This window comes from Thalassophryne amazonica, chromosome 13 (assembly GCF_902500255.1).
Source record: "Thalassophryne amazonica chromosome 13, fThaAma1.1, whole genome shotgun sequence".
Classification (NCBI taxonomy): Eukaryota; Metazoa; Chordata; class Actinopteri; order Batrachoidiformes; family Batrachoididae; genus Thalassophryne; species Thalassophryne amazonica.
The window spans coordinates 98,775,567-98,787,904 of record NC_047115.1 but is presented as its reverse complement, the minus strand read 5'-3'; the positions used below and the strand labels follow the sequence as shown (position 1 = coordinate 98,787,904).

General features: G+C 43.2%; 1 protein-coding gene across 1 annotated transcript in view; it reads right to left on the bottom strand.

The window, feature by feature from the left end:
* fbxw4 (F-box and WD repeat domain containing 4) overlaps positions 1-12,338 on the bottom strand; it is a 293,683-nt gene that overhangs the window by 137,387 nt on the left and 143,958 nt on the right. Inside the window, exons 12-13 of the mRNA XM_034184427.1 lie at positions 4,849-4,886; positions 1,327-1,486 (exon numbers count right to left, since the gene is read on the bottom strand). Coding sequence (XP_034040318.1) covers positions 1,327-1,486; positions 4,849-4,886 — 198 coding nt within the window. The remainder of the gene's footprint in view (positions 1-1,326; positions 1,487-4,848; positions 4,887-12,338) is intronic.

The following is a 12,338-nucleotide window of genomic DNA, read 5'->3' as shown; positions in this document are numbered from 1 at the left end:
GATCAATCGTTTCCATCTCACCCTGTCCTCCGTATCTTCCTCTGTCTCTCAAACCACAAGCATGTCCTCCCTCAGCACATCCATAAACCTCCTCCTTGTCCTCCCTCTTCTGCTCCTGCCTGGTGGCTCCATCCTCAGCATCCTTCTCCCTATATACCCTGGGTCCCTCTCTGCACATGTCCAAACCATCTCAATGTCACCTCTCTGACTTTGTCTCCAAACCGTCCCACCTGAACTGTCCCTCTGATGTGTTCATTCCTAATCCTGTCCATCCTCGTCACTCCCAAAGAGAATCGCAACATCTTCAGCTCCACCTCCTCCTCCTAATTGAGTCTGCCAAGAGGAGTGGTGAAATATCAGATAGAATTACGCCAGAAGCTTGTTGAAGTCGACCAAAAGGGTGCTTAGGGACATTTAACCAAATACCAGTGGGGGTGTATGTATATGTTTGAGCCTGTATGTATAATTTTGACCCTGTGTGAATGAGAGAAGATTAAAAATAAATTCAGTTTTGGTGTTTTCTGTCATCTTGGTACTGGAAAGCACTTTGAAATGTATTATATATAAAATGTTATTATTATAAATTATTAACCCCAGAGAGGTCCGAGTCTGTAGGATCCTGGTGCTGCCTGTCTTGTATGGTTGTGAGACTTGGACGCTAACCAGTGATCTAAGGTGACGACTGGATGTCTTTGGGACGAGGTGTCTTGGAAGGATCCTTGGGTCCCTGTGGAATGACCTTGGATCAAACAAGCAGTTACTGAGCGAGACTAAGATAAGGAGGATCAGTTGCATTGTGAGGTAGCGTCAGCTTTGACATTTTGGCCATGTGGCCCATTTCTCGCTGACCGAACAATTCCCCCCCCCCCCGCCCCTTAAGAATTGGTCCGGCCTGCCTTCACTACGCTTGCTTCATTTGGGACCTCAGCAGCACGTCTGAGTCCAATCGAAGGGAATAATGGGATTATTAACCATCAAATGACAAAGTAAACCCTCTTAAATCATTCTAAACTCAGTCTGAAGCAGAAACGAGGTGATAATCGGTGAATCACTGATGACGCTCCGAAATGACGCATGCATAGTGAAGGCAAGGTGGAACCGATTTTTAGCAGGGACCGTTCGCTCGGCGACACTGGCTGTCTGCCTGTGTGGCTGCCATCCAGGACCAGGACCAGGACCCAAGGCCGTTTCATGGTGTTATGGACGCAGCAAAGCACAGCACCAGCGCACGCACTCAGATTTGACTTGAACGAGAGAGAGAGAGAGTGAGAGAGAGAGCAAGACACATAAAGTTAAGATATTCAAGTACACAGGTGTGTGACTCACTTCATTTTCCATTTGAGGGGAATGTGTCTTTTGCAGACACCATCATACCAATTCTGAGCAATTTTCACTCTTTCCTTCAGGGGGATAGAAGGATATCTGCAACGACAAGAAGAAGTAAACCATATTAATGTTTGGCCACTAAAGATTTTTAGAACATATTCTGACAATTCATATCAATGAAAGATGCGGATCCAAGTTTTGACAACTGCAGTTTTATATGTGGTGGTCATGTTTGTGTACAAACGCATGTTCCATCACTTAAAACTCACGATTTATAATCTGCATCTCCGTGGTAGTCTCAAAATGACAATTACTTTCCTTCCTTACTGTTTGCACGAAAACTTTAGTTTGGTTTAGTATATACGGAGCATCCAGAAATTATTCACAGCACTTCACTTTTTCCACATTTTGTTATGTTACAGCTTTATTCCAAAAGGAAGGAAATTCATTTTTCCCTAAAAATTTTACTCACAACACCCCATAATGACAACATGAAAGAAACGTTTTTTGAAATTTTTGCAAATTTGTTAAAAATGAAAAACTAAGAAATCACATGTCCATAAGTATTCCCAGCCTTTGTTCAATACTTTGTTGATGCACCTTTGGCAGCATTTACAGCCTCAAGTCTTCTTGAATATGATGCCACAAGCTTGGTGCACCTATCTTTGGGCAGTTTGGTCCATTCCTCTTTTTAGCACCTCTCAAGCTCCATCAGGTTGGATGGGGAGCGTCGGTGCACAGACATTTTCAGACTTCTCCAGAGATGTTCAGTCAGATTCAGGTCTGGGCTCTGGCTGGGCCACTCAAGGACATTCACAGAGTTGTCCTGAAGACACTCCTTTGATATCTTGGCTGTGTGCTTAGGGTCATTGTCCTGCTGAAAGATGAACTGTCGCCCCAGTCTAAGGTCAAGAGCGCTCTGGAGGAGGTTTTCATCCAGGATGTCTCTGGACATTGCTGCATTCATCTTTCCCTCAATCCTGACTAGTCTCCCAGTTCCTGCTGCTGAAAAACATCCCCACAGCATGATGCTGCCACCACCATGCTTCACTGTAGGGATGGTGCCTGGTTTCCTCCAAACATGGCGCCAAATTGTTCAATCTTTGTCTCGTCACACCAGAGAATTTTGTTTCTCATGGTCTGAGAGTCCTTCAGGGGCCTTTTGTCAAACTCCAGGTGGGCTGCCATGTGCCTTTTACTAAGGAGTGGCTTCCGTCTGGACACTCTACCAAACAGGCCTGATTGGTGGATTGCTGCAGAGATGGTTGTCCTTCTGGAAGGTTCTCCTCTCTCTACAGAGGAATAATGGAGCTCTGACAGTGACCATCGGGTTCTTGGTCACCTCCTTGACTAAGGTCCTTCTCTCCCGATCGCTCAACTGTTAGAAGACGAACTGAACTTCTTCCATTTGCAGATGATGGAGGCCACTGTGCTCATTGGGACCTTCAAAGCAGCAGAAATGTTTCTGTACCCTTCCCCAGATTTGTGCCTCCAGACAATCCTGTCTCAGAGGTCTCAGGGATGAAAGTGTTAAAACACAAAAACAGGCTCCGGAACCACTCTCCTTGATAGGGGTTGGACCTTATTCTTCTCTGGAGTTGCCCAGGGGGTGAGGAGTCATTGGAGTTTACTCCAGTAGACGAGAGGGCCATCTCCCTGCGTCTTTGGGTGGCCGGGGGGAAAACTCTGACTGTTGTTTGTGCGCATGCACCAAACAGCATTTTGGAGTATTCGGCCTTCTTGGAGTCCCTGAATGGAGTCCTGTATGGGGCTCTGGTGTGGGACTCCATTGTTCTGCTGGTGGACTTCAACGTACACATGGGCAATGACAGAGACACCTGGAGAGGTGTGATTTGGAGGAATGGCCTCCCTGATCTAAACCCAAATGGTTGTTTGTTATTGGACTTCTGTGCTAGTCACGGACTGTCCATGACGAACACCATGTTCAAACATAAGGATGCTCATAAGTGTACATGGTACCAGAGCACCCTAGGCCGCAGATCGATGATTGATTTTGTGATCGTATCATCTGATTTGAGGCCGCATGTTCTGGACACTCGGGTGAAGACAGGGGCAGAGCTGTCAACTGATCACCATCTGGTGGTGAGTTGGATCAGAGGGTGGGGGAGGACTTTGGACAGACCTGGTAAGCCCAAACGGACAGTGCGGGTGAACTGGGAACGTCTGGAGGAGCCCACTGTCCGAGAGATCTTCAACTCACACCTTCGGCAGAGCTTCTCTTGCATCCCTGTGGAGGTTGGGTCATTGAACCAGAATGGGCAATGTTAGCTTTCATTACAGAAGCTACAGCGGGGAGCTGTGGCCTGAAGGTCTTAGGTGCCTCAAGGGGCAGCAACCCTTGAACACCGTGGTGGACACCAGTGGTCAGGGAAGCAGTCCGACTGAAGAAGGAGTCCTCCCGGGAGGTTATCTCGGAGGACTCCAGAGGCGGTTGCAAGGTACAGACAGGCCCGAAGGGCAGCGGCCTCTGCTGTGGGGGAGGCAAAGCAGTGTGTGTGGGAGGAGTTCGGAGCAACCATGGAGAAGGACTTTCGGTCAGCACCAAAGTGCTTGAGGGTTGGGTCATGACCAAAAGAACTAGATCGTGGGTACAAAAGTGGCTGAAATGGGCTTCCTCAGGAGGGTGGCTGGTGTCTCCCTTAGAGAAGTTCGGTCATCCGTGGGGAGCTCAGAGTAGAGTCGCTGCTCCTTCTGCATCTGGTAAGGCCAATATTTTTGAAGCTAACCGGCCGCCATATTATCACTTGCATGTGTCGCTCCTGAATGCTTTTTTTAAATTGATCTTTAATGAGGCGCACGCAACTTTATTCTTTGTAATTTGATTAAAAAAATACCTTCATGTGCAGCTATAAACTGCGCAAATCACTAGATCAAAGGCTGTGGATGAACATTTCACCTGTGAGTCTGATTGAAATGGGAAGTAATGAACAATAATTTGAAGAGTTCTATCCCTTATTCCAGCATATAGGCAAAGATAATAATAATAATAATAACAACAACAATAATAATAACAGGGGTCGAATTAGTAGGTGCATGTGCTAGTTTGTGCACGTATTATTCCAGCTGTGCACGTAATTTTATACTGCACTTGCACTGGTGCAAGTAACTTTATCCAAGTTTTATCAACTATAAGCACCAGTAGAATGAACCAATAAAGGAATAAATAGGAAAAAAACAATTTCCAGTGTGTTGTCTTCGTCTTCCCTGCGTTTTATGACTCTCACACACGGAGCGAGTTGCTGTGCTCTACTTGTTGTGGAAAGCTGACAAACGTTGCCAGCGGCGCCATCCCTGGGTTCACAACATCCTCATGAGACGTAGGGCAGTCATTATTATTACAATATTCACCAATCGCAATTATTTTTCATATTTGCGAATATTTTTCATAATCGCGATTACTGCGAATAACGTATTTTATCCACAAAGTTGCATAAAACGACACAGAATCTGACGTCATTGTGTTGCAGCAGCAGCCACACGCAGTGTTGCTGCCTCACTCACTCAGTTTCCCTCTCGTCTTGGTCAGATGGTTAGCGAGGCTAAGACAATAACACGGAGCGTGAGGAGGTTCTGGTTCCAAAGCCACATACCACGGCATCGCTGTGGATGCATTTCGGTTTTGTAGGGCTGCCTCGACTAGGCACGACTACGTTGACGACTGAAATCGTTAACAACTAATTTAGTAGTCGACAAGTCGTTTATTTTATTTAAGTCTTTTATTTTCTCTCAATTCATAGTTTTAGGCAGCGAGCTGTCCTGCCGTCATTTGGACGTTCAAATTTTGGATAAGACAGCGGATTAAAACAGTAGCCATCGTGTTCAAAGCTGTGTGTGTGTGTGTGTCTGTGTGTGTGTGCACACACGCATAGTCAACTCGCTGCAGACTGCGAGGGAGGGAGGGAGATTCCTGAACGGAGGCACGAGATGTTACGTTCTGCTATGAACCATCAGTGCACTTAAGACAGCAAGCATGGAGCAGAGAAAGGATTTTAACCCGAGTGAACATGTTAAAAAAAACTAAATCAAACTGTGGAGCTGCCTTTACTCTCTGTACTTTCTCTACACATGTGGTTCTGATGACACCGTCCTGTTCACACCATGTGCGCATCATATACTGAATTTATGAGATCATGAGATGAAATACACGGTCAGACATCCTTAAAAAATGAGAATATATAAATGAACTGAGCAAAAATTACACACACACGGGTTAAATAAAAAACTGCTGTGGAGAAGCTGTGCAGTGATGTTCAGAGGCACAGATCACAAAAAGCTGAACTTTAACAGCTGCTACTTTCCAAAGGTACAGTGAGGAAAATAAATTTGAACACCCTGTGGTTTTGCAAGTTCTCCCCCTGAGAAATCATGGAGGGGTCTGAAATTTTCATCTTAGGTGCATGTCCACTGTGAGAGACATAATCTAAAAAAAAAAAAAATCCAGATATCACAATATATGATTTTTTTAATAATTTATTTGTATGTTACTGCTGCAAATAAGTATTTGAACACCTACCAACCAGCAAGAATTCTGTCTCTCACAGACCTGTTAATTTTTCTTTAAGAAGCACTCTTATTCTGCACTCTTTACCTGTATTAACTGCACCTGTTTGAACTTGTTACCTGTATAAAAGACACCTGTTCACACACTCAATCAATGACACTCCAACCTGTCCACCATAGCCAAGACCAAAGAGCTGTCTAAGGACACCAGGGACAAAACTGTAGACCTGCACAAGGTTGAGATGGACTACAGGACAACAGGCAAGCAGCTTGGTAGAAGACAACAACTGTTATGATTATTTATTAGAAAGTGGAAGAAACACAAGATGACTGTCAATCTCCCTCAGTCTGGGATTCCATGCAAGATCTCACTTTGTGGGGTAAGGATGATTCTGAGAAAGCTCAGAACTACATAGGAGGACCTGGTCAATGACCTGAAGAGAGCTGGGACCACAGTCACAAAGATTACATTAGTAACACATGCTGTCATGGTTTAAAATCCTGCAGGGCAGCAAGGTCCCCCTGCTCAAGCCAGCACATGTCCTGGCCTGTTTGAAGTTCACCAGTGACCATCTGGATAATCCAGAGGAGGCATGGGAGAAGATCATGTGGTCAGATGAGACCAGAATAGAGCTTTTTGGAATCAACTCCACTTACCATGTTTAGAGGATGAGAACAACCCCAAGAAAACCATCCCAACCGTGAAGCATGGGGGTGGAAACATCATACTCTGGGGGTGCTCTTCTGCAAAGGGGACAGGACGACTGCACCGTATTGAAGGGAGGATGGATGGGGTCATGTATTGTGAGATTTTGGCAAACAACCTCCTTCCCTCAGTAAGAGCATTGAAGATGGGTCCTGGCTGGGTCTTCCAGCATGACAATGACCCCAAACACACAGCCAGGGCAACTAAGGAGGGGCTCCGTAAGAAGCATTTCAAGGTCCTGGAGTGGCCTGGCCAGTCTCCAGACCTGAACTCAATAGAAAATCTTTGGAGGGAGCTGAAACTCCAAACCTGAAAGATCTAGGGAAGATCTGTATGGAGGAATGGACCAAAATCCCTGCTGCAGTGTGTGAAAACTTGGTGAAAAACTACAGGAAATGTTTGACCTCTGTAATTGCAAACAAAGGCTACAGTACCAAATATTAACATTGATTTTCACAGGTGTTCAAATACTTATTTGCAGCAGTAACATACAAATAAATTATTAAAAAAATCATACATTGTGATTTCTGGATTTTTTTTTTTTTTTTTTAAGATTATGTCTCTCACCGTGGACATGCACCTAAGATGAAAATTTCAGACCCCTCCATGATTTCTCAGTGGGAGAACTTGCAAAACCGCAGGGTGTTTCAAATACTTATTTCCTCACTGTATGAATTTGTTCAATCTTGAGCTTAATGTCGTGTTCAAGCACAAAACATGACTGTTGAGGAAAAAAAAGGATGACTTCATCACACTAAAATGAATTGGAGTCAGAATAAAAGTTATTATAAGCTGTAGCTATATGTTTTAATTATTTCAAAGTGAGTTGCCTCTTATTGTATTCTGATTTATTTATACAAAAAAAAAACAAAAAAAAAACATGGGGAGTGTAATCAGCCTGCATTGTTCTGTTCAGTTTATATCAGTTTTCCTGAACATGTCCAGGTAAAACACAATAAAATGTTCACACTTTTCTTTATAGCACTTCTGTAATTTCAGAAATGTAACAGAAACAACGACAAATCAGAAAAGGTTGGGACTATATGTAAAATGAAGACAAAAATAAAAATGTTCCCACTTTCTCCACTCACAGAAGCCAAACGTTCTTCCAGAGTTGTGTAATCATACTACGATAGTAGAATATAAAGAAAGGAAAAAAGAAAAAAATAGACAATATAATCGTCAATCGCAATTATTTGCCTGACAATTAATCGTCTATAGAAATTCCTAATCGTGGATGGATGGATGGATGAGATTTATTGTCATTGTCATTAAAAGTGCAACAACAAGGAGATTACGTCCACACTCACATTTCCACAGACAAACAGCAATTAATCCACAATTATTACTTGTTTACCGTAATAATGGCACACATCAGAATTAAGACAACACATGTACATTTGACATTGTTTATGTGCACTAAACTTGAAACAGTCCGTTTTCCAAATTGAGGCGATGTGAGTGTGTGGTTGCCGCTGCAACGAGAGTCGCGCCGCCACTAGCTTGGGGGGAACGGGGACCTGCCGCAGCTAAAACTGCGCAGCCCCCGGAGGAGAGAAGGGGTGGCGTGAGCGGTGGTCGGGATGGGGTGTGTGATGGGGGACAGGTGGTGAGGTCGAAGGGAAAGTGTAGCATGCTTCAGTCTCTGTCCATGTGTGAGTCTGTCTGTCCTTGTGTACTGGAGTAAGAAAGATAAGGAGGCAGCCAATCTTCCCAAGGCTGTAGAAATTCTTTTGGAGGATAAACAATGGGCATTTTATCCTTGACAGGCTGATAAGCTTGCTGTGTTTGTGGTTGAGCAGTGAAAAACACTTTTCCAGCTTCACATGAACAAACCAAAACCCAACTAGAAGCACTCAGAGAGTGCAAACCTCCGCCAAGGCCATGGGGTCACTGATGCCATAACATCTACACACCGTGGAATCATTGGACCTAAAAAAGTCTAACAATGATGTTTGCTCAGTAGTAAAAAAAAGTTTCATCTGCTGTGACTGGATAGCATGTATCCTTAGCGCTTGGCATCACAGTTTATTGCAACTTGCACCTTTCCCAGAAGCTACTGTCATCTGAGCACTGATATTGATATTGCATGTGCTTATAAACAAAAACAAATAAGAGACAAAATTAAATTTATTATTCAACTAAACTGCAAATATATGAATTTTTTTAACATTTATGAAACACTTCTCTAAACAAGGCCATAGGGTCACTGACCCTAAAGAGATTCCCTCCTTGGCACAGTGATCTATTCAGCAATTCAGTGTTACAACCAAAACTATGATATATATATATACACTTTTCTTTCCTTTATATTTGACATCCTTGACCATGAAAACATACCACTAGAACTTGGAATCACTTTTATGTCTTTATTAGTTCAAAAGTTATTGTACAAAAACGATTTTTCGGTAATGGCGGTTTTCTTCTGGATCTAGCTCCATAACATTTGAAGCTACAACCAATCTGATGACACCTTACTGAATCAGTACAGATTCAGCTACAATTTGGTGTTAGTTGTGCATCTCTAGCTCCATTTGTCACCTCACACTGACACATTTTCTATTTTCCCTATATTTTTGCATATTCTGGATCACCAGATCCGGAATCCGGATCTGATCTTCACCAAACTTTGTTGTTTGATAGAACATTTGACTATGTTACACCCTAATTTTTTTCAAGCCTTTCTGCCTTGTTTTTGTGGAGTTAGAAACTAGAATGTCAAAATTCCCCCATCCTGCAATGGTGAAGAATCCTTTAAAAAATTCCTGGATCCAGATCGTGTTCCGGATCACCACTAAAATTTAATCACTTGTTCCTCTTGTCATTTCCAACCACTCCACAAAATCTCATCAAAATCTGTTCAAAACCTTTTGAGTTATCCTGCTGACAAACAGACAGATACACAAACAAACAAACGCGACCGAAAACATAACCTCCTTGGCGGAGGTAATTATGAAAAATTCCCCGGCCTCTGAAATCTTCACTTTCTACTGCAAGGGACGCATTTGCTCCGAGATGTTATCCAATTTGCGTCTGAGTTCAAGGGTTAACGCAGTCTGAGAATGTATTGCCTCGCTCAACTCATTAATCATGACGGACAAGCAAGGGGTCGTGGTTTTGACGGCAGCCGTCTTGCCAATCCTCCGGTAGGTCCGGGCAGCACATAAGCCTCGACGTCCTACACAGAGAAAGGCGGAAAGCATGTGACCCGCCGAGTCTCCCAGGCGTCGAGAACATAGCCCGCAGGATAAGTTTCCATGCGGTCACGCAGGGTCCCCTGGCCTTGATCTTCTTGGAGAAAAAATGGTGTCAACAGCATTCAGAGGCCAGCTGATCAATTCCATGATTAATCCAATACAGTTTGAAGAATTCACAGCCTGGTGAAGTAGGGACTTTGAAGGTTGGAGCAGAGATAGAGGAGAGAGGAGGAGATGCAACCACCCTCGCCGGAGTCCCAAGCTGACAGCCCTAATGAGACGTTCCCAATTTGGGGAGTTTCATTATTTGCTGCATGAGCTGCAGCAAATAACTGGAGCTGCAGGAGCTCCAGTTTGAGGACCTCCTGTCCCATTTGAGTGTGCACATGTAAACAAAGAAAATAAAAAAAAAATGGCTGCCGCTGCGGTTCCTTGCTCTCTCTCCCCTCAAACTCTGTCATTATTGTGTTATAAACCAGTCACCATTTGTTTTATTATACATCTGTGCAGTTAATAAAATTATCTTCACAAACGATTAGTTTGCGCGCGCACATGAAAAAAATAAGAAAAAACTGGCTGCCGCTGCGATTCCTTGCTCTCTCGCCCCTCGAACTCTGTCATAATTTACTGTTATAAACCAGTCACCATTTGTTTTATTATACATTTGTGTAGTTAATAAATAAAATAATCTTCATGGACGATTTGTTCGTGCGCGCACGTGAAAAAAAAAAACTGTCTGCCGCTTCTGCTGCTCTCCCCTCAAATTCTCCCCAGAGAGGAAGAGTCTGACACATCAGAGGAGGAGTTTTAAGGTTGATATAAGACTCACTTCTGGTTGCGCAAGTAACTTTTTTTTGGTGCAAGTAGGTTAAAAAATATATTTCGACCCCTGAATAATAATAATAATAGCTGGCGTGGCTTGTGTGTATCCACATGTTGAGTTTTGTGTTGGACAAACTATTTTAAGAAATTTATTAGGTCGACTGGTGCATAGTTTGGAGCTTTAGGTGTTGTTGCTACAAGCTTTATTACTTTTATTGGTCTGAAGCTCATAGAGTGTGTGGCATAACTGTTGTCACTGCAGGGGAAACTAACTCTCCTGTAGCAAGTTAAGTGGTGTTTTATTCTTTCAGTGCAAGTATAAAATAAATCAATAAATAAATAAACTATTGCTATAGTAGAGAAGCTTGAATCTTCGACTGGACAGGGTTGCTTGACGCGCGGACCTGTGTGTGTGGTCCCGGTGTGTGGCTCACTGACCTGTGTGTGTGGTCCTGGTGTGTGGCTCACTGACCTGTGTGTGTGATCCCGGTGTGTGGCTCACTGACCTGTGTGTGTGATTTCGGTGTGTGGCTCACTGACCTGTGTGTGGTCCCGGTGTGTGGCTCACTGACCTGTGTGTGGTCTCGGTGTGTCTCACTAACCTGTGTTTCATTACAGTAGAAGTCTTTCGGAAAGCGCTGTAACTGGGTTTAAGTATATGATTCCTTCTTTGTTATGTTCTCCAATGCCATATACCAACACAGTGCAGAGTAGCTACCTACACTCTGTGAGTGAGATAGATTATCTCGTCAATAGTTTTACATCCTCATTGACCACAACTTTGGATGCTGTAGCTCCTCTGAAAAAGAGAGCCAAATCAGTGGTATAACTCACAAACTCGCAGCTTAAAGCAGAAAACCCGTAAGTTGGAGAGGAAATGGTGTCTCACTAATTTAGAAGATCTTCACTTAGCCTGGAAAAAGAGTCTGTTGCTCTATAAAAAAAAAGCCCTCCGTAAAGCTAGGACATCTTACTACTCATCACTAATTGAAGAAAATAAGAACAACCCCAGGTTTCTTTTCAGCACTGTAGCCAGGCTGACAAAGAGTCAGAGCTCTATTGAGCCAAGAATTCCTTTAACTTTAACTAGTAATGACTTCATGATTTTCTTTGCTAATAAAATTTTAACTATTAGAGAAACAATTAATCATAACCATCCCAAAGACATATCGTTATCTTTGCCTGCGTTCAGTAATGCTGGTATTTGGTTAGACTCTCTCTCCGATTGTTCTGTCTTAGTTATTTTCATTAGTCACTTCCTCCAAACCATCAACATGTCTATTAGACCCCATTCCTACCAGGCTGCTCAAGGAAGCCCTACCATTAATTAATGCTTCGATCTTAAATATGATCAATTTATCTTTATTAGTTGGCTATGTACCACAGGCTTTTAAGGTGGCAGTAATTAAACCATTACTTAAAAAGCCATCACTTGACCCAGCTATCTTAGCCAATTATAGGCCAATCTCCAACCTTCCTTTTCTCTCAAAAATTCTTGAAAGAGTAGTTGTAAAACAGCTAACTGATCATCTGCAGAGGAATGGTCTATTTGAAGAGTTTCAATCAGGTTTCAGAATTCATCATAGTACAGAAACAGCATTAGTGAAGGTTACAAATGATCTTCTTATGGCCTCAGACAGTGGACTCATCTCTGTGCTTGTTCTGTTAGACCTCAGTGCTGCTTTTGATACTGCTGACCATAAAATTTTATTACAGAGATTAGAGCATGCCATAGGTATTAAAGGCACTGCGCTGCAGTGGTTTGA